Raw genomic sequence first — 24624 nt, 5'->3', positions numbered from 1 at the left:
GTGGGGTTTGTCGTGGTGCTCTTTTCCCCCCTCCCCCCATACACTTCCAGGCACCCCCCCTCTTCACTTTTCCCTCCAGGAAGCCCGCGTGCGTATGTGGGGCTGGTGGGGGGGAAGGAATGGGAGCACCGAGCCCCCTGCTAGTGGTGTCACAAAGAACTTACTGCTTAAAAAAATATGTGGGGGGTCCTTGTTTATATTTTTGCTTAATTGTGCAGCACCCCCTTTTAATCGGGTGAGCCAGGTGTCATAAGACAAGATTTTTATCAACCGCTTTTTATGTAGGCTTTTAGGGGGGCAAGGATTTGGGGGAGATTAGTATGTAACTTGCACTTCTTCCCCAGTCCTGTGGGAGGCATTTTGGGTGCCTACAGCTGGGGTGTGTGTGTGTGTTGATGATGGGCTTGTTGCCCCAGAGGACTTACTGATAAACCTGGTGGGGGGGCTGCCTTCTCCCCATTCCAGGCACCCCACCAGCCTGGCCAGCCAGGCTTCAAATTCACCGTTGCCGAATCCTGCGACAGGATTAAGGACGAGTTCCAGTTCCTGCAGGCTCAGTACCACAGGTAACCTTTCTCTGGCTCCTTCCTCCCACCTTGCAAAGGTGAAAGGCTTATTAATCCTGACAGACGCTGAAGGGTTAAAAGAGCAGGCGGTCTGGAGTGTCTTAGAAACCACAGAGCTGGCTGACATCCAGGCTGCTTATTGTTCTCCACTCTCTGTTAACTTGGGGCTCACCCTCCCCCCTTTCACTTTCTTTAAGAACATTTGGGGGAGTTTTGCAGCCCTGTCTGCTAGGAACATCCATTTATTTCCTGCACATCGTCTTTGCTAGTTAGTAGCTGTTTAGCTGAAGAAAACAACCCCCTTGCCTTCAGATGTGTTCCTCTTCCCCATTGCTTGCTAAGCTGTTTTGAGTGCAAGGAACACCCCAAGTGGTACCATCAAGCACTCTTAAGGTTCCTTACTTGCAGCCCAATCCCATCTAGGTTTTCTTGGGAGTCAGTCCCATTTATTTTAGGGGGATTTACTCTCAGATAAGAGGCAGTCCCAAGCAGGCTTCCATAGAAAGCCTGCTGGCACACAGTCAGAGGCTGTGTGTTTAACACCAAAAGTAAATTGGGCATGTTATTTCAGAGCTGAGAGTTTTAATCTGCACAGCTTCTAGGCATTTTTGGGAGGATTTGCTAAGAAGATCCCAAATTTTCATGCTAATTCCCCCCCTACCTTTCCACCTCAATATCAACTCTCTGGCTTTTAATTTGCTGGCATCATTAAGAGGTTCAAGATAGGTCCTTTTTCAGGTTCTGTAATTGAAGCTCCGAGGGTTAGGCATAAAAAAAATCAAGCCTATTTCTTCAGATGTTTTTTGCAACTCATCTGTCAGAAAAAGGTTGCCTTTTCACTGAGGGTACCTCCGATTTAAAATACGGTACTTTATCACAATCTCCAGTAAATGAACAAACAAATGCCACTCATTGGCAGTGTATATAATTCAGGCTCTGGTGAATTTCCAGTGACACTTTGTTCATTAAAAAAAAATAAAATCTATTAAGTCTCTTGCCTCACAAGAGCTGTGCTTCACTCACCTGTAGCCTTGTGACCCTGTTTTGAATCGGCTCTTTGAAGGATCAAGTGCCTTGGAGCATATTCAGAGTGCATCCTTTTTCATAGTTTGCATGTCTGCAGAGTTAATGGGGAAGGAAGGGTTTCTGGGTGAAAAGGTGTGACTTTCAGGTACCCTTTCCTTGACTCTCCACTCACCCCACCCTGCCCGTCTTGTTAGCAACTTGAGTGTTTCTGGGACTTCTGCGTTGTGACAGATACCCTCTCTCTTTTTCTTTTCTAGTCTTAAAGTAGAGTACGACAAGCTTGCGAATGAAAAGACAGAGATGCAGCGCCACTACGTGATGGTAAGAGAGACTCTTTGATGGCGACTGTTTGCCTGGGGAAAACCGGACCTCTCTGACCCAAGCTGGGTCACTTGGAGTTGTAACCCAAAACACTGGGTGGAAGGCTTCTTTCGGAACTCACGGGGTCTCATATGAGTTTCCCGTCCCATTCCGCTCCACAAACCCTTTTCTACCTGTCCACCTTTGTGTGCCCTTGTGCTTTCAGGGAAGCACTTTAACACACCTGGCTAAATGGCCCATGTCCTTAGGATTTTCTTAGGCAGTCCTGAGCGCTTTCTGCTGTTCTATGGAATATGCTGCTAATATGACAGTTTTTTCCATATCTGAAAAACAATAGCTGTTGGCTCCCTGTGGACATATGTGAACAACCGCAGTGTTTATAAGCCCTTGGTGGTGTGGTGGGTGCCCGACCTGGGCTTTTGCTTCTTTGCCGCAGGAAACTCCCTGAAAAAAACCCGCAACCCCAGGAAGTGCCTTGATTCAGTTCCACACGAATCCCTCCGTTAACTCAGCCCAGCTGTAGGCAGTGCAGCCTCCCCAGTGGGATTTGAGTCCCCGTAGCTGTGTAAATGCCTAATCGCTGCGGTGTGTGGTCAGTTGTTGCTTTTGCTACAGGAAAGCCTTTCCCGGGAAGTGGTCCTCGCAGTTGCTAATAATCCCTGTGGTTGTGGCAGCTCTGGGAATGCCAGAGGTTAATAGCCCTGGCAGAACCAGGTATTGGGGAATGGCTGTCAGAAACTGATCGGCCGTACGCAGCTCAAAGGCATTTAAAGGGTCCTTTTTTGCGGTAAATGTGATGGATTGGCTCTTGCTGGCTATATGGCAGAATAGTTGAGTTGAGTCTGACTATTCGCCATGTTACTCCTTCCAGGCGTGGTTGGGTCTGACCTCATTGGGAGCCTCATGAGCACACCAGACGCCCAAATGAGGTCTTGCCCCCCTTCTGCCTCCCCCCCAAAAAAACCCTGGGTTTGTAATGCAAGGCTGCAGGGGACTTGGATCAAGGGCATCTCATTTTCTCAGTTGGGTTCACTGAGGTGGTGTAGCCTGCACATTTTAAAAGAGCAGCAGACATTCTTGTATGTCGAACACCAGGGCAAAGGGGTCTAGATTGAGTTTCTCTTTCACTTGCTGGTTTCATATTTGGAGGATGTTGAACCCTGTGAGACACCCCCCCCCCCGAGGAAAGTGGTACAGTCCTGAAACAGGTTGACCACTTCTGGTGTGTCTGCGGCCTCCAAAATGCCCCCCTTTCCTCCTGTGGCCGGCGCACATCAAATGATAGATTGTGGCCACCCTGTAACAAATGCAGCTCGTAGGTGGTTCTACTCAGAAATAAGACCCACAATGTTCACTGGATTTTGCTCCTGGGGAGGTGTGCCAGGTGGGCAGCAGCTCCCATCACCCTTCTCCACTGGCTGTGCGGAAGACTAACACATCTGGAGAAGTCCGAATTGGCTGTGCTCTTCTCAGTTGCACATAGCACAGAGTGCAATTGGTCCTACCTCCTTTGTGCGTATAACATGCAGATATACATGCCACCGGCTTAGCATGCATGCAGCCAGTCCCTGGAGTGTTGAAAGGGCTTGAGAGCTACTGTGGTGTAGTGGTTAGAGTGTTGGAATAGGACCTGGGAGACTGGGTTCAACTCCTTGCTCAGCTCTGAAGTCAGTCATGGGCCTCTCGGGCTAACCTACCTCGCAGGGTTGTTGTTGAGAGGGAGAACCTTGAGCTCTTTGGAGGAAAAGGTGTATAAATGCAAGAAACTCAATGAATTGTAAACCTCACAACAATCTGAGAAGGGAGTTGAGTGGTATTATGTCAAATTGTCTGTGTGTCAGGGTGTGGGTGAGAGGGCATGTCTAAAGCAATACAGTGAATTCCTGGTGCGTTGCCCCATCCCCAGCTGCTATGCAGCACAACCTTTAATTAACAATTAAAAACATCGTGTTCATCAATGTAGGACACTTGGATCCCGGTTGAGCCCTTTTGGACGTAGGCCTTCCTGGTCAAAGGTAGCGGGTTTTCTCAATCCCACTTTTTGAAATCCCTTAATGACAGGTGCTGCTTATCAAATAAGCACCTTTCTGCATGTGTGGTGTGTTACACCCTTGAGCTGTGATGTTGAGCGCAGCGCAGAAATAGCTCAAGATGTCTCCCCAGAGCCTGTGTGGGTTGTCTTGCATCCAGGAGACAGAGAGCACGCAGTTCACGGCTAGAGCTCTCCTAAGCAGCTTTCAGAGAAGAGGCAGGCGTGTCAAAGCATTGTCATCTTGTTAAAGATATGTCAAGCAGGGTGGACACTCTGCGGCTGCAGCCGTTTCTTGGGCTCCTGCAAAGCGATAGCAAACCTTTCTTTTCTCCTCCTCCTTCGCTTTGAGATACTGGGTACCATATTCAGGATGCTTCCAAACATTTATTGCATGATTAATGAATATCTCTCCCCCCCCTTTTTTTTCTCTTTTTCAGTACTATGAAATGTCTTACGGCTTGAACATTGAAATGCACAAGCAGGTGAGTGTCTTTGCTTACTGTGTCCCTGTTCAGTGGTCTGTTGCCTCTCCCCTCCCTCTCTTCAGCTACTTAAGGAACAAGGCTTGGGGGGTAGAGAACATTAAGCTGTTGCCAGGGAGATTTGTGCGAAAATCAGGGCACTGCAAATGTTGCCCCCTTGGACTCGATTCAGAATGACTTGTGGGAGGTGAAGAGGTGTGCACGACGGTGGCGTTTATTTGGCGTTTCAAATTCCTTTGTTTTCATTGGGCTTTGGAGTTGTGGAACTCTGACCCTTTCGCAACTGTGGTTTTGAGCAAATACTTGTGTTTTTGCGGTTGCTGTGTTGCACCAGAGCAGTCTTGCTCCCTCCACCCCCATCTCCCAGCACCTCCACATCCTGCCCCTTCTCCAACCAAGTTGCACTTTCCTCTTTTGCAACGCCCGTTTCTGTCACATGACGTGTTGCAATGCATTGGTGATCTCACTGCTGTGGAGATCCCAGGATCGCAGAGGTAGTTTGTCTGCTGGCACCTTGGAATGCACCACGGCAGTGGGGTGTCATTCACATGGGATCCTGGCATAAGGAGATCTGTGGGGTTGGAGAGCACATCAAGCCCATCAGTTGACTGACAGTGACTGGGCTGTGGTCAAAAGTTGGAAGCGCTGGCCTGTTTAACACAACTGACTTTTATAGCTACTGTAGTTTTATTTCTTTTTTAAAAAATTCATTTAAAGTAAATAAAAACTGTAGCCTGGCTATAGGTGTAACCGGGTGGGTAGAAACCAGACAGAAGAAGAGTTCAATGACCTACCTACTCCTCTCTTTTTTTGGAAACCTCACTGCGTGTTGCTTAAATTTTATTCCAGGATAGCACAGTTTGCTTTTTTTAAGCAGCAAAGTAATTAGCAGAAACCTGGAGCGTTTTGTGTTTATAGTCACTTTTTTTGTTTTAATGAAGTTGATGCTTAATGAAGTTGTCAAGCACCCAGGTCTTACTGAAAGTTGTAATTATTTCTTAGAACATTGTCCAGGGGGGTGGGGGGTGTTTGGATAGTGCCCTCAGAAAGATTGGTTTATGGAAGTTGATTTTCTATTGTTGTAAGTTTAATTTGGTAGAGTTAATAGGTTTGTCCTTGTTTCATATGTGTACACAGCCCTATGATGATAATGTGAAGGGCAGTGTATTAGTATTCCTCTAAATAAATGAGTGTTGATAGAAATGTGCTTTGTATGTGTTCAAGGGCACACTTTTTTGTTACATAATCTCACCGAATGCCTGCTTCTTTAAAGAAGGGGCAGGGCCAAAAGGGAGTAGACTGTGGTACATATATAGGGATGGACAGAAGGCAGATGAGACTGTGAAAGTGGTCATGGAATCCTAGAATTGGAAGGGACCCTGTGGGTCATCTAGTCTCACCCCCTGCATTGCAAGATTCTCTAACAGATGATCACCCTACCCCTGTTGAAAACCTCAAATGACTGAGAGTCCACCTCCTTCTGAGGGAATCGGTTCCGCTGTTGAACAGCTTTTGCTTTCAGAAAGTTGTTCCTAATGTTGACTTGGAACCTCCTTTCTTGCCATTTGAATCCATTGGTTCAGGTTCTACCCTCTGGAGTAGCAGAAAACAAGTAATTTGGTCAGTGCTTCTAAGATGACCTTCTCCAATTTGGTGCTGTCCAGATGTTTTAGCACAATCATTCTTATCAGCCCCAGCCAGCATGTTGAGGGTACGGGGTTGGCAAAGGGTGCTGTAAAAGATCCCCCCTCCCAACCCCAAAAAACTTGGACCACTGGGAATTTGGAATCCTTTCCCCACCCCCTACAGCTCTGCCAGATCCCCTACCCCTTTTCTCGGTAGCCACATGACCCGGAAAAGCTGTCTGTGACAAAAGTTCAGACCCCCATAGTCAAATTCGGCTGAACTGCCACCATTTCCCGAGAGTGACTGGCTTGCAAAGAGTTAAACTCCTCTTCCAGGCGATAGCATCTAATGACTTTTGCAGCCCCACCTGTTTGTCTGGCAAAGAGGCAACTTCTGTCTTACTCTAATGGCTCCCCGCCCCCCCTTCTCCCCCGCAAGGGCAGAACAAGCTGAGCTGTTTGGGAATGCGATTTGCTTCCTTGATAAGCTTAAAACCTTAAGGAGCCTAGGGCCTGGGCGCATGATAGCAAAACTTCAAGGAATGAAGTTATTGAGATCAGGCCTGATTAGTTGTGATGCCTTGGAGGGGAAGAGCTGGAGCTTAACAGCGGACCATAGAACCATAGGATTGTAGCCTTGGAAGGGACCCCAAGTCATTTAGTCCAGCTCCCTGATTCCTCATGCACTGCATGGTTAAACAGTTTCAGGAGGCAACTTGGATGGTTTTAAAACAGAATTGGACCAATTTTTGGAGGGGAAAGCCATTGATGTCTACCAGCCATGATGACTACGCTCTGTCATCAAAGTTTGAGGCAGACAATGCTTCTGAGCACCAGTTTCTAGAAACCATAGGAGGGGAGATTGTGCATGAAACCTGCTTGCTGATTTAACCTCAGCCATCTTGTTGGCCGCTGTAGGGAGAGGATGCTGGCCTTACTCAGTGGCTCTTCTTAGGCTGTGATGGAATCACAGCTAAGGAATCCCTGCCAGATGGCCATCCGAGCTCTGTTTAAAAACCTCCCAACAACAGGAGTCCACACTCTTCCAGTGGAGTCAATTCCTCTGCTCTTGCCCTCAGAAAATTCTTCCTAACGATTAGCCAGAATCTCCTTTCTTGTCATTTGAATCCATTGGTTCTGGTCTTACCCTCCGGAACAAGCTTGCTCCATCTTCCCTCCAGATATTTGAGAATGGCTATCGTATCTCTGCTAAACAAACCCGCCTCTGCACATGTCCTAACTTACCAACATCTTTCGTAAAGCTGTGTTGCCCAGAACTGGACACAGGACTCCAGGTGGGCTTTTTGACCAAGACGTAAGAGATCTTGCGCTTTTTAGGTTTTTGTATTCTTCTTTTTAAACTGGGCTTCAACGTGTGCCTCACTCTCTACAGGTCACTTACGGCCAAAAGAGCAACTAACCAATGCAATAAAGAAATAAGGAGAGTTTAGAAGCTGTTGCGGAAAATACCCAAAAGTCTCTTGATACCTCGGTTGGCTGTTCCAGGCAACTGAACCAGGGTACTGAGAGACACTTTGGTATTTTTCCTATCAAAGCTTTCTGGCCCAGTGGAGAGAGTCTCCCCTCCCCTTATTGTGTGGCTGCTGCCCTCCAGAACTCTGCTCTCAAACCTGATTTAAAGGCTTATTTCCATTTGCTGCTTTATATCTTTGCCCCTCTAAGAGAGTCGTAAATTAGCGGCTGCAGATTTCAAGCTTTGAAAGGCCTGTGGAGGCGAAGAAAGTGCCAGAGAGGGACTCTTCAGACTTGGCAATTTGGCTGGGTGGTTGTTGTTTTTCTTCTTTTTCTGGGGGGGGGGATAATTCACTCTCTGCAAGCAAACCCCTCCCAGCCTACGTCTTGCTTTGGGGGACGGCTCCTTTTGATGCTGGGTTCCCTGGCTGGTAATTATGTCAGATTTATATCTGCACGAGGGGGTGGGCGGGCAGCTTTGTAGTCGATGTGTCTGTGTGATGTTTTTGGTTGGAGATGGCATTTTAAGGATTATTGAACGAAATGAAATGAGCTGCCTTGATTGCGAGGGGAGGGAAAACCGATCCTTTAATCTGCCTTCTCGCCTTGCCTCTTCCAGCAGGTTGGGAAGAGGATTTGCTGGGCTCAGCTGGTAGCAGGGAGTTGGCTCTCCTCTCACCTTGCCTTTGCGCCCATCCACTCACATTGATGCTGCTTTTGCCAACCTGGGGTCCTCCAGCTGTTTTGAATGGCGACTCCCAGTTTTCATCCAGAACATCTGGAGGGCAAAGTGGCCAGGATGAAGAAAGCTGGTCTAATGGGACTTGTTTGGGGTGACTGTGGCTTTTGTGGGATTTGATTTGAAGGCAAATGTCTGCCTGGTGACGGCAGAGAGAAGTGCGGGGCTGTCCATTATGTGCTCACCTGGCCTGATCTGGGACCCCATGGAACAACGTTCATAGTTGGGTGAGGTCCCTGCAATGGGTGTGGTGGGGCAGGGGAAAGACAGAATGAAAGCAAAGATGGTTTGGGGTGTCTTGAGAAGCCTAGAGATGGCTGGGAACAAAGCCTCACCCAGTCTTCATTAAAAATGTATTTTTCTCTTGAATGTAAGACATTCTGTATAGTTGCTGAGCATGTCAGAACCCTTTAATTCTAAGTTGTGTTGGAATTCATGTGCCCCTGCTTCTCCACGGGAGGTTCATGAGCATGGGCCTTTTTGGTGGTGGCCCTCCCTGTTTGGGGATGACTGTCCCCAGGGAAACGCGCTTGCTGCCAATCTTATTTGTCTTTAGACAACAGGGAAACACTTTTCTCTTTTCACCCTTAAGCTTGAGAGATTGACCTCTTTTAGCTGGAGCAGGATTTATTTGTTTATTTATTTCATGAAATTTATACACTGTTTGACTGTAAAAAAAAATACCCCTTGAAGTCTGTAGGATGACTCTTTCAAAAGCAGTTACTTGTTTCAAGTGGCCTCTGGGGAATAATTTTAATTCTGCTTCCTCTGTGTTTCCATGGCTTTGAAAGGGTTTAGGGTGGTTTGGAAACCACCTGTGGGCTCCTCTTTGCCTGGGGAAAGGCCCTCACCAATCCCCAATTCATATAAGAAATGGAAAGCTTTCAGACATCCCATTCAAGTCCTAGTGGGAGTGAGCCCCAACACTGCTATCTCCTTTGTTTCAGCTGCTCCTAGTATCATGGTGATTCAGGGTATGTGTTTTAGTCTGTTGTTAATACTTGCTCATCCCCAAAGGATTCCATCTGGCAATTCATGACTTCTGGGATGATATCCTGGGGGAACAGTCAAGGAATTCTAGGGTAATCTTCCTATATACATAAAAATGTAAGGCTATCATCACACAGCCAGCACTGGAGGATTTGTAGTGTTTCAAAACAATCCATCTAGTGTGGAACTGTTCGCACAGCAGGAAGAGAAAGAACTTGATATTTTAGTGTGACAGCACCTACACTTTGGAACTCCCTGCCAATTGACATCAGGCAGGTGCATTACTGTCCTCTTTGAGCACCTGCTATAAACAGTTTTGTTCAGCTGAGCCTACCCAGATGTTTAGAAATTGGATGCAAGTCTTACCTGTTTTTAGTCTATGCTAACTTTTCGAACGTCTTAAATTGTTGTTAATTTCTCTTACTTTGAGCTTTTTAAAAAACAACAACAGCCAAGCAGTGTATAAATTTCATCAAATGAGAAAAAACAAAAAAATTTTTTTTCTTCCAGTAGCACCTTAAAGACCAACTAAGTTAGTTCTTGGTATGAGCTTTCGTGTGCATGCACACTTCTTCAGATAGAAGTGTGCATGCACACAAAAGCTCATACCAAGAACTAACTTAGTTGGTCTTTAAGGTGCTACTGGAAGAAATTTTTTTTTTTGTTTTGACTATGGCAGACCAACACGGCTACCTATCTGTAAATCAAATGAGAACACATTGGTGGGTTTTGTGCAGGCTGCCTTTGAATGGCCTCTGTTTAAGGATTAGTCATTGATTGGCTTTTACTACTTGTGAATCCTGAGTGGGAAGAGAGAAGGGTTCAATCATTTAAAAAAATTATTTAGCCGCTGGATGATAACAGCTGTTAACACAAGCTGCCATATGTGTTTGTGTGCATGTGCGGGCGCATGCGCGCACACACCGAAGAAACGCAGCCAGGAGGTGTTAAATAGAAGGCCTGAATGAAAAGACCCCTGTTGCTCCTCCTCTGGCCAAGATATTCCTGCAAGTAAATCCCAGCCACTAATAGTGGTGTGGATGCTGAGCAAGGAGGTTCTGAGCTAACAGACTTCTCAGGTGACCTGCATTAGCTTTATCTGCACACCATCGGGTAGACGCTTGAATGATTCATGCTGTTTTGTGCCCTCCAGACTAGCATGGCAGAGCAAAGCGCAGGGTTCCTTGGTGGATGTTTGTCTTTGAGTATATAAAAAACGGAGGAGATTTCTTTTGGGAAATGGCAGCGGGTGCGGCTGTCTGGAGGCTTTGATGAGCAGTGGATAACTAGGAGAAGTTGGGAACATGGGAAGCTGACACTGAGTCAGAACATTGGTCCATCTAGCTCAGCATTGTCTACACTGACTGGTAGCAGTGGAAACTCTCGGGGGTTTCGGCAGAGACTCTCTCCCAACCCTACCTGGAGATGCTGCTGGGGTTTGAACCTGGGACCTTCTGCCCGCAGAGCAGGTGCTGCCACTGAGTCTTTCTCCAAAAGGCCTAAAGATGCATCAAGTACAACTCGTCGCCACTTAGGATACATCCAGACAGATTGAAGGATGCTCTTAAAGCAAAATTTCACAGCAGGTTTAAGCTGCCTGTGAGTGGTCCTTTGTGTGGTGCTAGAACTCCTGCCTCTGGCAAACTAATGAGCACGAGAGTCCTCTCCTCTCTTGCAGTTTCCAGCAACTGCACTCAGCATTGCTGCTTCCAGCTGCCGGCAGCATAGCCGTAATAGCTAGCAGCCCTTGATGCTCTTTGGTAACCCTTTAAAGCTGTCTAGATGAGTGGCCATCCCAGCTTCCTTGTGGGAGTGAATTCCATAGTTTTAACTCTGTGCTGCATTGTAGCAGTTAAAATGGCTGTTTAAGCCTCGTGCTTTAAAATAGGTAAAATAATGCCAAAAGATGGTATCTGCCTAATTGAGTGAGCAGAGGGAAGCCAGGTAGGTAGCTGTGTTGGTCTGACGCAGTAGAAATATATTAAAAAATTCTAAAAAAATTGTCCAGTAGCACCTTAGAGACCAACTAAGTTTGTTCTTGGTATGGGCTTTCGTGTTCATGCACACTTCTTCAGATACAGTGGTACCTCGGGTTACATATGCTTCAGGTTACATATGCTTCAGGTTACAGACTCCACTAACCCAGAAATAGCGCTTCAGGTTAAGAACTTTGCTTCAGGATGAGAACAGAAATTGTGCTCTGGCGGCACAGCAGCAGCAGGAGGCCCCATTAGCTAAAGTGGTGCTTCAGGTTAAGAACAGTTTCAGGTTAAGTACGGACCTCCAGAACGAATTAAGTACTAAACCCGAGATACCACAGTACTCTGAAACAAAAGTCACCAGACGTTTATATATAGTGAGTGGGTTGGGAGGGGTATTACTCAGAAGGGTGGTGGGAATGGGTGATTGGCTGGTAGGTGTGGTAAACCTGTAGCTTTATCATGTATAATGAGATAAGAATCCAATGTCTCTATTCAGACCAGGTCTCTCCATGGTTTTAAGTTTGGTAATAAGTTGTAATTCAGCAACTTCTCTTTCCAGTCTATTTCTGAAATTCTTTTGTAACATGACAGCTACTTTGAGATCTTGTATAGAATGTCCTGGGAGACTGAAGGGTTCTCCTCCTGGTTTCTCTGTCTTGTGATTCCTGATGTCAGATTTATGTCCATTTATCCTTTGGTGTGGGGACGTGGGTGGCGCTGTGTGTTAAACCACAGAGCCTAGAACTTGCCGATCAGAAGGTCGGCGGTTCGAATCCCCGTGACGGGGTGAGCTCCCATTGTTCGGTCTCAGCTCCTGCCAACCTAGCAGTTCGAAAGCACAAATTGCAAGTAGATAAATAGGTACTTCTCCGGCAGGAAGGTAAACAGCGTTTCTGTGTGCTGCTCTGGTTCACCAGAAGCGGCTTAGTCATGCTGGCCACATGACCTGGAAGCTGTCTGCAGACAAACGCTGGCTCCCTCGGCCAATAAAGCGAGATGAGCACCGCAACCCCAGAGTCGGTCACAACTGGACCTAATGGTCAGGGGTCCCTTTACCTTTACCTTTATCCTTTGGCGTAGGGTTTGGCCTGTTTGTCCAAACCAGAGTGCCTTTTTAGCCTGGTGGCACCTGCTGGTGACACACACACACCCACACACCCCGGCCCTCTCTGCTTTGAGGTTCCAAGAACATTGCATCAGCTCCAGCTAGTGATCTCCTTAAGAGATAATACTAGGAATCTGCCAAGGGCTTGAGATCCCCCAAGTTGCGGGAGCCCCCTCCCATTTAGCTTGGCTCCTTTAGTTAATGGCAGGGATGTCTGGATTCACATTACAAACCCCCACCCACCCACCTCGCTGCCGCCCCAAATATCTATTGAATCTCCTGGCTGGGCGTCCTTATTTTTATCTCCTGAATCGGCCTCGTTTGCCTCGTGCGATTGGCAAATCCGTAATAACCGTTTGCGCCCATGCGCGCCCACACTCCTCCCTGAATTTAATTCTCATCAGCGGCGCTCTCCATCCTGGCTAATAACGCTTTGCTGCCGCAAATAGCTTTCAACACGCCATTGAGAGCCTGGTTGAAGAGCGCACTTGAGCGAGTGCTAGACAGCTGGAAGTGCCCCTAATTGTCTCCCCGAGTGAGAACCGCTTGGAGGCTCAAGGACCTTATTTTCATCTGCTTAGAGAGACAATATTCTGCTTTCAACAAATGCTGGAGGCACTTGGGCGGATGGCCTCATCCCCATCCTTTCCCCCTGCCCGCCTCTGCCCTTAAAGACTCCTTGGGAAACTGGAGGGTGGTATGCAGAAGCAGATAGGTGGCTGTGTGTGTTGTTGTTTTTCCAAAGGGGAAGGGAGGAATTCAACTCGTTTATCCTCTTGGCTGGCTGGCCTGCGCTGCCAAGGCAAATGTCAGCAGGGCTGCTTGGTGACCCCTCTGCTCACCCCCTGGGGGGCTCGATTCTCCGGTGTGCCCCCTAAATCTGTTTCAGGAGCCCCCCACAATCCTCTGGAACAGATTTCGGAAGGGTGGGGGAGAATGTTGGCGAGTGAGAGGGGAGGGGAAAGTCCTGCTGCTGAAACAGAAACTCTTGCACTAAATGGATGAACACTGTTCAGCACCCAAATGGCAATCATCAACAACATCTGCCCTTCACCCTAAGGTCCCCAGGGCAGGTTACAACAACAACAGCCACTCAGAGTGTGGCTGGGGCAACCCAGTCAGATGGGTGGGGTACAAATAAAACAACAACAACAACCCACTACAGTGGTACCTCAGGTTACATACGCTTCAGGTTACATACGCTTCAGGTTACAGACTTCGCTAACCCAGAAATAGTACCTCGGGTTAAGAACTTTGCTTCAGGATGAGAACAGAAATTGTGCTCTGGCGGCGTGGCAGCAGCAGGAGGCCCCATTAGCTAAAGTGGTGCTTCTGGTTAAGAACAGTTTCAGGTTAAGTACAGACCTCCAGAACGAATTAAGTACTTAACCTGAGGTACCACTGTACTGGAAAAAAATCTAATAAAATAACAATAACATCTAAGATTTTGATTTATGTGGAAATTCTTTCCTATTTGGTTGTGTATTTTTTTGATGTGGTTTATTTATTGTTTATGACTTTTGTCATTATGTAAATCTTGTTATGCTGTAGGCCGCCTTGAGCATTGTTTTTTTAACTGTGGAAAGGCGGCATACAAATAAAAAATGATGGTAAGGCAGTGGGGCTGTCTAAAGAGGTGACTGGGCAGAAATAGGAACATAAGATGAGCCTGCTGGATCAGGCCAATGGCCCATCTAGTCCAGCATCCTGTCTCACTGTGGCCAACCAGATGCCTCTTCTGGGAGACCCGCAAGCAGGATTCAAGCATAAGAACATCCTCCCCTCCTCTGGCTTCCAGCAACTGCTATTCAGAAGCATTGCTTTCTCCAACTCTGAAGGCAGAGCACAGTCACCATACCTAGTAGCCAATGATAGCCTTTCTCCATGGACTTGTCTAACCCTCTTTTAAAGCCCCCCAAGTTCCATAGTTTAGCTATGCGCTGGGTGAGGAAGGACTTCCTTTTATCTGTCCTGAATCTTCCAACATGTCACTTCTTGCTCTTCTTTTCTCTAAAAAACCCAAAACAGTGCAACCTCTTCTGCATAGTCGCTCCCTCCCCTTGACCGTTTGGGTTTCCCTTTTCCCAGCTTGCTGGACTGTGGGCCAGCCAAGTGGGTGCCCTCTGCCTGTCTTGCCCTCCTGCTCCCATCGCCCCTTGTGGGCACCGCATTTGTCTACCCCCTGATATGGAGGGTGGCGAGTCTGTGTAGATCACAGGTAGCAGAAGGGGCAATAGGCTTGGGTGGCAGGCATGTAGAGTTGAAGATTTGGACATGGGGTGGAGTTGGTGGGCATCTGGTCAGGTGGCAACAACTCAGGGAGAATCCATCTTTGGGAGATTTTCAGGGTCGTGTTCCTTCAAGATGGACTTAAGTAAGCAGGCAGCTAGTCTTGCTTTTGAGTGCTGTGATTGTCCCCCCAAACGTTCTTCCCTGGTGAGTTTGGCCTCATGTTTGGCAGAAGAGAAAGTGAGTTTGTTCTTCAGTCTTGAGGTGAGAAAACGGCTAAAGCTTTGAGAGGTTCCTTCTTTAAAAATTTACTTTTCCTGTGAGTGTCATCTCCCAGCACAAAGAGGGTGAGCTTCATGGCCAAGTGGGGATTCAAACCCTGGTCTCCTCAGGTCCTAGTCCCCGCAACAACCCTGTGAGGTAGGTTCGGCTGAGTGACCGAACCCACTGAACTACCCACTGAACTACATAATGGCCAAGTGGGGATTTGAACCCTGGTGTCTCCGGTCCTAGTCTGACACTATAACCACCAACACCACACAGGCTTTCAATTGCCTTTCAGTGGGTCATGGCCCCACCTGCTTGGCACTGACTTTATCTAAATCACGCCCAATGATTGCTGCCACCTCCTTGCCATCTCTTGGGATGTGTCACAGACCTGGCCAAAAATTGCATTCGTAAGCATTCTGTGCATATGGTAAGAATTCTGGTCCTGGCTCCTGGACTCACTGCACTTGATGGAATCTGTTTTTCCTAAGTGGGCTGAAGTTGCCTTTGTTCACCATCACTCACTTGACAGTGTCTCTGCCTGCACCCACAGCTGCCCGTCCCTCTCCCAAGTGTCTTTTATCCAGTGTTAATTTGTGGAGCCAACGTGATTGGCGGCTCCTGCACTCAGCAGAATGCGACCTGCCTTGGCACAGGCATTGTGATTTTTGCAGAGAGCTGCGGTCAGGCAAAGGAGCTATTTGCATAATGTCCTAGTGGGGAATGAGGGGTTAGGGTTGCTGTGGAAACGGGAGGGTGATGAATTAAGGTTGGTTGGTGGGGAGGGGCGAGGGGGCTGAGATGCTGTGATGAATGGGGTGAATTTATGAGGAAGGTGCATTTTCCAAGACCCCGCCTCTCTCCTGGCAGGCCTTCATTCAGCCTTAACCAGGGACAAGTGAGTTTAAAATTTTTCATTTGTCAAACTTAACCAAAGTGAACAAATATTTTTAAACGGACTATTGAATTGGATGTTAAGCGGGAAGGTGTAGCTTTGATGTGAGGCCATGTTTCGGAACGCAAAACCTGGAGGTTTCCGCTCACCCCCCTGGTCACACACACATACACAAAAACCTAACAAAAGTTTGCTTCTGAAATCCTTGCCAATGGCAGAAATATTTACAACTCAGGCTTTGTGACAAAAGGGCCATCTGTGTCCTGTCTGGGACCCCGGAGTACCTCAGTGTTTAGTTTTTAGGCTGCCTCTAATGATAACTTTTAATTTTGTGAGTTTTCGTGGCCTGCTTGTTGATTTTAAACGGCTTCCGTATCCTTGTGGGCTGCCTTGAGGGACTTGAAGGGAGGAGCAGAGCGAAGGGAATACATTTGGTAGCAAGATTTAGCATGAGGAATTTCCAGCCAGAGTAGCGGTCAAGGTGTGGTTGCTGCATTCAGGGTCCCTTCCAATTCTACAATTTTGTGACTCTAAGGCTGCTGAGAGGATGTAGCAAGTCTTGTCTTAATCCTCCTAGAATTTTCTCCAGCCCTGATTGGCTGGATGTCCTCTAACCTGTGGAATCCCCCACCACAATAAAACCATCCTGTATTTAAGGCTGCCTTTGCCAACCTGGTGCCCTACAGATATTTTGGACTTCAGCTCTCATCAGTCCTAGCGCTGTTGTCCATAGGAATGTAAGAACCTGCTGGATCAGACCAGCGCACCTATCTAGTCCAGCATTCTGTTCTCACAGTGGCCAACAAGATGTCCCAAATGGAAGTCCCAAAACAGGACCTGAGTGCAAGAGCAATTCTCCCCACTTGTGACTCCCAGAATACCTCCAAGGTTGGAGGGAGAACATAGCCATCGTGGCTAAGAAGCATTGATAGCGCGGGTGGTGCTGTGGTCTAAACCACTGAGCCTCTTGGGCTTGCCTATCAGAAGGTCGGCAGTTCGAATCCCCACGAAGGGGTGAGCTCTCGTTGCTCTGTCCCAGCTCCTGCCAACCTAGCAGTTCGAAAGCATGCCAGTGCAAGTAGATAAATAGGTACCACTGCGGTGGGAAGATAAACGGCGTTTCCATGCGCTCTGGCACTCATCATGTTCCTCCATGTGCCAGAAGCGGTTTAGTCATGCTGGCCACATGACCCGGAAAGCTGTCTGTGGACAAACGCTGGCTCCCTCAGCCTGAAAGCGAGATGAGCACCGCAACCCCATAGTCGCCTTTGACTGGACTTAACTGTCCAGGGGTCCTTTAACTTTTACCTTTTAGTCGAAAACATCTAGAAGGCACCAGGTTGACAGAGGCTGTCTTCAGAGGCCACAGGACTCTGTGGTGTCTTGCTGGCAGTGGTTTCTGGAGGGAGCAGCCCCTGTTTCTTTTGCCCATGAGCCTGTCTGTAGGGTGAGGGGTGTGTACATGGGGTTTGTGCCACTGGGGCAAATGGTTCTCTTTCTGGGCAAACCAGGATGCTGTTCCTTTTGATTGCCTGTTCTTGGGGTGGGGAGTGGGGAAAGGTTGGTTGGTTACTATTTGCTTCTGATATCTGTTCCAGGATGCTCTTTTAAAAGCAATATGGTCTAGCTCTTTAAATTTCAGCCCCCTCTCCAAGACAAAGAAATAAAGAATAGAAAAGCTTTTGAAAAGGGGTTTCCGGAGATTGCAGATGCAGAGCTGCTTCCTAGCTGAACTTTTTAATTGGGGGCAGGAGGAGATGGCAGATCAAATTTCGGTGGAATGCTCCTGTTTATCTGCTGTTCACTCCATTGTTAGTTAACCCTTTGCTGCCATGACACTGGAAGAGAGAGGATTATTCTCCTGCCAACAGGCCGCCTAATCTCCCTTACTCCATATATGCTCTCTTGACTGCCTCAGTCTGCAGAACTGGCACTGTTACAGGTGTTGTATAACACCCATTCCACATTTGGAAGTGTAGTGGCAGCACCGTACACGTTGGAACTCACTGCCTCTTGACATCAAGCAGGGGGATCTTTCCTGTACTCTTTTTCAGCACCTGCTAAAAATATTCTTTATGCAGAATGCTGATGTGTTTTCAGTTAATTGCTGGTTTGTAAATTTGGGTGTGTGTGTTTTGTTCTTATTAACAATATTGTTGTTTTATTCTTTTTTGTAAACCACTTGGAGGTTTTCTACAATCAAACGGTATATAAATATTATATATAAATATTATGGGGGATCCTGGGAGCAGCAATTACAGTGGTACCTCTGGTTACGTACTTAATTCGTTCCAGAGGTCCATTCCTAACCTGAAACTGTTCTTAACCTGAAGCACCACTTTAGCTAATGGGGCCTCCCGCAGCCACTGCACGATTTCTGTTCTCATCCTGAAGCAAAGTTCTTAACCCGAGGTACTATTTCTGGGTTAGCAGAGTCTGTAACCTGAAGTGTATGTAACCCGAGGTACCACTGTATTAACTAACTAGCCTTAAAACATTGCACATAAATGTTTCCTGCAGCTGATGTTCTTTGAAAGGGGAAGAATAGTAGAATGCAGGAATCAGAGGCTTCCTCTACAGTTTTCAAAGCCCATTAGAAGAGAAATAGTTTCTGCTACATGCATCATGCTCGCTGTAGCTGTTCCTGTCCAAAGGAGAAGAGATATTGTTTGGATAGCCTTCACTGGAAAATCAGCAGCTTGTAAGAACAGGGGACCTTTTGGCTTTCAGGAGATGTGTCTTGAGTTGTTAAATCATTTTTAAAAATTAAATGCTTTATTGATAACAAGCTGCTCTGACTTATGAAAAGGAATTTTGGATCATTTGATTCCATTCCAATGTGTGCTTTTGACCAGCCTCCATTGTTAGCCTTGTTTGTGGATTCCTTGGCCAGTGATCAGATTTTGTTTGCCTTGGAACCCAGAACTGTTTTAACAGCTGCCCTGGTCCAGGAGTGCTTGTCTTTTATTAACCCTTCCTTTTACGGAGGCTTCCTCTGTGCTAGGAAAACCTGGGTTCTACATCCTGGATGAAATGGACACGCTTGTACAATGCTTCCTGCTCCCCCCACCCCTAGAAAAATAGGTGCCAGTACTCACCATGAAGTGGTTATAGGAAGTGCCACACTTTTTAACAACAAAAAAAGAGGTGCCGGTACTACGTATCCTTGAATACCTCCTGAAATAAAGAAGTGCTCTTACGTATTTTGCATGTATTTGCAGTGAAGGATGTCTGAGTCCTGAAGTTTCGCCAGATGCTCTCTGTGTACTTCCAAGCTCACCTGTGGGTTCATGAGGATTAGAAACTTGATGTGTGCTTGTGCCCTGTTCCCCCTGCCCCACCCAACTACAGTATTGCAGGATACTGCAATAGGCCTGGAACATAAAGCACTGTGATACCAATTTTGGCTTCCCCCAAAGAATCATGGGAACTGTAGTTAAGGGTGCTGATAGGTGTTAGGAGATTCCAGTTCCCCTCCCAGGACCACAGTTCCCAGAGTGGTTTAACTATCAGTCCCTCTTCACAGGGAACTCTGGGAATTGTAGCTCTGGGAGGGGAATAGGGGGCACCCTTAAAAAACTACAGCTCCCAGCATTCTCTAGGGGAAGCCTTGACTGTTTAAAATGGTATCATAGTGCTTTAAATGTATGGTTTAAATGTAGTCATAGTGCTGCTGTTACAAACATGCATATGGAATCTGTAGTTGCTGCACGGCAGCTGAGCCAAAGACTTGGGTTACTGGAAACTTGACTAATTATAGGATCGTTTAAATGTCGAGTTGGAAGTGACTCCAAGGGTCATCTAGTCCAACCCCCTGCAATGCAGGAATCTCAGCTAAGGATCTGGGCATGCTGTTCCGGGGGTTGCAAAGCTTTTGTTGCAGCTGCTTCTAAACCCTGGATCATGTCTCCTTCCCTTACCCCCCCCAAAAAAAACCCCCACACGCCACACACACCTGTAATATGGTATGTGAATGACAGTAAATTGACTCTCTTTCCTATCTTCTTTCTAGACGGAGATCGCTAAAAGGCTGAACACCATTCTAGCCCAGATCATGCCTTTTCTGTCGCAAGAGGTAAGGATGCCAAGGGTTTTTGCTGGGGGAAAAGTAAGCCAAATCTGCGGAGGAGCCCTTTAGGGTTGAGACCAAATGCTCCTCTCATTTTAAAGACCTGGTTGCAGACAGGAGGGCTGGACTGATGCAGTGATGGGTCGATGGATATGCAGAAGAATCACCACTTAATTTGGTCAAGTGTGGGATAATTGTTGACCCACCATTTTGCTTCAATACCATCCTGAGCTACTTCTTTCTTAGCCAATAAACGCTTCCTGCAAGTTCCCCAGAGGATGGACTTGCGTCTCTGGGACTTGTCCACACAGCAGTGTTAGCAGCCAGTTTTGAGAGCCAGTGTGGTGCAGCTGTTAGAGTGTCGTCCTAAGATCTGGGAGAGAGCAGGGTTCAAATCCCCCAATAGGCCAAGAAAATTCACTGGGTGACTTTGGACCAATCACTGCCTCTCTCAGCCTAACCTACCTCTTGGGGTTGTTGTGGGGATTACATGAGGACTAGAACCTGGGGGAGACGAGGGTTCAAACTTCCCACTTGGCCATGAAGCTCACTGAGTGTGACCTTTGGAGTACAGTCGCAGCCTCTTGCCCTACCCTAATTAGGCTTGAAATGATGAAATGCTTTTTTCTAACCCCCGGAAAATCTAATGGCTGGGAGGGTGTTTGGCATATGACCCTCAGAGAGTTTTCTAAGAGGGATTGTGGCCTTCAGCCTGAAAAGACTTCCCAGTCCCCTTTCCTTAGAGAAATGTACCAGAAGACAGGAAATAATGACCAAGTTCTTAAGAAGCAGCTTCTGATCTCTTGAGTACATCGCTTCCCCTCTGTTTTTGTGAGTCCTTTGGGACACATCCACTCCACAAATCTGGCTTTAATCACCATGCCTTCCTTGCACAGGGGGTTCTTGGCAGCGTGGCGTTGGGGCGATGCTGATAATCTGCTATCGGAATTCTCTGGGGAGCCTCACAGACTTGTAGTTCCCAGAATTCCCTTGGTGGGAAGTGTCAAACTAGGAGCTGGGAGGGTCCAGGGTAAATCTCCACCCCTTGCACTCAACCATGAAGCTCATTGGATGTGACTTTGGGGGGCCAGTCCCAGCCTCTCTGAGCCTAATCTACCTCACAGGGTTGTTGTGGGGGTTAAATAAGACAAGGGAGACCCATGTACACCACCTTGAGCTCCTTGGAGAAAAAGTTGAGCTGTAATAGTAATAATAATAATAATAATAATAATAATTTATTATTTGTACCCCGCCCATCTGGCTGGGTTTCCCCAGCCACTCTGGGCGGCTTCCACAGAAACCAAAAATACACTAAAATGTTACACATTAAAAACTTCCCTGAACAGGGCTGCCTTAAGATGTCTTCTGAATGTCAGGTAGTTGTTTATCACTTTGACATCTGATTAAACACAGTCATACCTCATGTTACGTTTGCTTCACATTGCGGCTTTTCAGGTTACGAACGTGGCAAGCCTGGAAGTGTTTACTTCCGGGTTCGTCGCCAGCGCACGCGATCTGCGCACTTCATGCACGTGCAGTAGTGGCACTCTACTTACAGACTTTTCGGGGTGCAGACGGCACCCTGAAACAGATCGTGTTCATAAGTAGAGGTGCCACTGTAAAGCCAAACCAGTGTACCTTCCGATTGTTGGCATTTTCCTTGGATGCAGGGTGCCTCAAGACTTTCTCTCTCTCTGTCCCCGCAGCACCAACAGCAAGTGGCTCAGGCTGTTGAGCGTGCCAAGCAGGTCACGATGACGGAGCTGAACGCCATCATCGGGGTACGTGGAGTTCCCAATCTGCCTCTCACCGTGTGTATTACCCCTTTATTCCTATCATTTACCGTAAACAGAGACAGCCCTGGCCTCCCTGCCATAGCTTCAGAGAAGGGCTGCGTTTGCAAACAACACTGCCGCTGCCCTGAGCTAAAAGCAGCCTCTCTGCTAGGCCCATGTTGCTGTTGTGTCTCCAGAGGGCTGGAGACCAAATGCCTGGTTTAAATTTCTCCCAGCAGCCAGGGCAAAAAGAGCTTCTGTCTTGTTTCTTGCCCACACATGGTTTTAATTATAATGTCCCCCCCCCCAGTTTGTTGGCTGCTGGGCTCTTGAGCAGCCTGAAGAGTGATCCTGTGCTTTATTTATTTCCCAAAACGTTTTTTGAGCCACCATTGGTTCCGTAAACTCATCCCCTGCCCTATAAAAAGCATTATTCAGAATAGCAGTTTGCACAGCCCACTAAGGAAGACAATAACGCAATCGGGTTAAAACAGTGACAATTGTGCATTGATTCAAAAGCCAATTAAAACCATTTTGTTGAATTAATTCAATGAAATTGATGAACATGATCCAGTGATGCCAGCTTTTCAAAGTCCAATAGTTGTTTATGCCTCTAGTGACCTTCTGCCACCTCCTTGCCTCCTAGTGCCCCCCAAGTAATCCCACTGCCCCCAGGAGGGCAATACTGCCCCCTTTGAGAACCACTGCTTTCAGAGCATTTGTACCCCGCTCTTCAGCCAAAAAGGCTCCCAGAGGGGCATACATACAATCGACCCAAACAAGGCAGCCCCTGCCTGCACAGACTTACAATCCAAAAAAGACACGGCATTCAAGGAAAAGGGGGCAGGGAAGGAAGAGGAAAATGAAATCTCCAATTTCTGAACACTTGTTCCTAGAATGACCTGCTGGTGCAGTTCAAGGGCAGATGATGCCCAATAGAGCTGGGCCTCCAGCAAATCTCTCCCATGGCATCAATCTGAGGCAATGACTGCCCCCCAGATGACAGTTGAGGGGGCCTGATGGAGCAAGCTCAGCTTCCCCTCCAGTCCCGGAGCTACTTCACCTCCAATGTGCAGATAAACTGTAAGAGGCAGGTGCCTTATACAGAGTCGGGCCCTTTTGCCAATGTAGCTCAACACCATCTACACCAGGGCAGTCCAACTTTTCATACCACTCGGGTCTCTAGAGTGCTTTGACATGGAATCTGTTGGCTGCACACTGCCTTCTCCCACAAGGGGTGGGGGAAGCGAGGCCAAAATTTGACACCGCCCCCCCTCCACAACCCATTGCAGTGCAGGAATTACAGCCAAATTTGACATGGCCCAGTTGGGAAAACCTGCTGAGACATAGATGGGCTGGCTGGCTTAATGCAAAATGGTGCCAAAAGGGACCTGCCCCTCAGGGAGTAACTGTGGGCATTAATGGAATGTGAAAAGCATTCACTAATATATATATATTTAATGCATTATTTCCTTACTTAAATCCCTCTGTGAATTTTGTTTTTTAAAAAATATACATTCTTTGCAAGATGACCTTCCTTACATGCCTGGCAAATCTAGAACTAGACTATGAAATTAAGCCCAGAGTATTTGCTCCCCCGGCCAATAAAGCGAGATGAATGCTGCAACCCTAGAGTCGGTCACGACTGGACCTAATGGTCAGGGGTCCCTTTACCTTTTTATTTGCTCCTCAGCAGATCCTGCAGGATGCAATATGGGAAGCTTTGCTTCAAAACGTTCCTGAAGAATCTTGGAGTTCATTCTCCTTTGTGTTACACACACGCACATATTTAAAAAATGGTCGTCAATTGCTAGGCCTTCTCCTGGCTTCGCTGAGGTCTGTTCTGTCTCTGTTTCGCCGTTGTAGTGCAATGTGTGATGTTGAACTGGGGCAGTTTGGTGTTTCCATTGCCTTGCCTTGCTCCAGGAGGTGCTGCAGATCTTACAGGCTCTATCTTGCTGATATTGATCGATGATTTTACATGTTCTTGGCTTTCCTGTTCTTGGCTTGTTCTTGGCTTTCCTGCAAGCCCTGCAATTTAGAGTTTCACCACATATCTAACTGGGTTTTATTTGCTGACTCCAAACACCTGCCGCTTCTGAGCTGATTCCTGGTTCTTTGGTAAACAGCCTCCCAAATGCATTGAGGCAGCACAGGTGTGGCTAACACTTTGTCCCTCCAGGTGTTGTGGACTGCAGCTCCCATCATCCCCATCTGCTGAGAGTTGTGGTTCGCTGCCAATGATGCAGAGTCAGGGCAAGAAAGAATCCCTTTGGGTTTAGGTCACAGGGAAGCTAGGGCCTTGCCTTTGTTCAGCTGAGTCCCTCCCTCAATAATGGATGTTTTAGTTACTTAACTTCTGGTTCCTGTTGATGTTGCTAACATGACATGACCTGGAACTCTTTCCTGTTTGTTTTTCTGCTGTAGTTCTTCTGATTGTGAATGGTAGTATTTGGAATTTTACATGTTTGTTTTCTCTCATGTTTGCTTGTAAAAATGATGAAGGTAGATGAACCCTTGGGTCAAAAAGCAGCCTTGCTATGACACCAGATTCTCCCTCCCCCCCAAAAAAAAATCCCTCTGCCCCTTAACAAATTCTTTGTTTCCTAGGCATATTTTCTCTCTGTGTGTCTCTCTTCTTCCTGCATGGTTATAATGGCCCATGGAAATAGACTGCTTGCAACAGTGACAAGACTGTTTTGCTCTGCAAAGGACTCCTTTGGGGGGGGGACTGTATTTTGGAGCGGAGGAGTTTTAATGTGCAGATCAAAGCTTTCCCCATTCATTGCAGACAAAAGAATGTGATGACATATGGAAACACTTTGAATGGGCCTTGTTCGTTCGTGGTGGGTGGGGCCGACTTCGCTGCCCCTCTGGGTACCTTGCAGTTGGCGCAACCACCCTAGTCTCCAAATACCTTGAGACAACTTCATACGGAGAGGCCTGTCAGGTCTAGGTTAGATTACCAGTGTTAAACGCTGGGCTGCCCTTGAAGATTGTTTGGAAACAGCTGCTTGTGCTTGTTGGCAGCCAGATTTTTGACGGTGG

General features: G+C 47.3%; 1 protein-coding gene across 7 annotated transcripts in view; it reads left to right on the top strand.

Annotated features, from left to right (window-relative positions):
• TLE3 (TLE family member 3, transcriptional corepressor) overlaps positions 1-24624 on the top strand; it is a 50535-nt gene that overhangs the window by 1241 nt on the left and 24670 nt on the right. For 4 of the 7 annotated variants that reach the window (XM_083586440.1, XM_083586439.1, XM_083586438.1 and 1 more), the window contains exons 2-6: positions 466-566; positions 1850-1913; positions 4383-4427; positions 19745-19807; positions 21508-21582. In XM_083586440.1, the coding sequence (XP_083442566.1) occupies positions 466-566; positions 1850-1913; positions 4383-4427; positions 19745-19807; positions 21508-21582 (348 nt within the window). Of the gene's footprint in view, positions 1-465; positions 567-1849; positions 1914-4382; positions 4428-19744; positions 19808-21507; positions 21613-24624 lie in introns of all 7 variants that reach the window. The other 3 variants (XM_083586436.1, XM_083586435.1, XM_083586434.1) reach the window with 1 other exon arrangement.

This window comes from Podarcis filfolensis (genome assembly GCF_964270895.1).
Source record: "Podarcis filfolensis genome assembly, chromosome: 14".
NCBI lineage: Eukaryota > Metazoa > Chordata > Lepidosauria > Squamata > Lacertidae > Podarcis > Podarcis filfolensis.
Note: the sequence above shows the minus strand (reverse complement) of the source record. Positions and strands in the feature narration are given on the sequence as shown.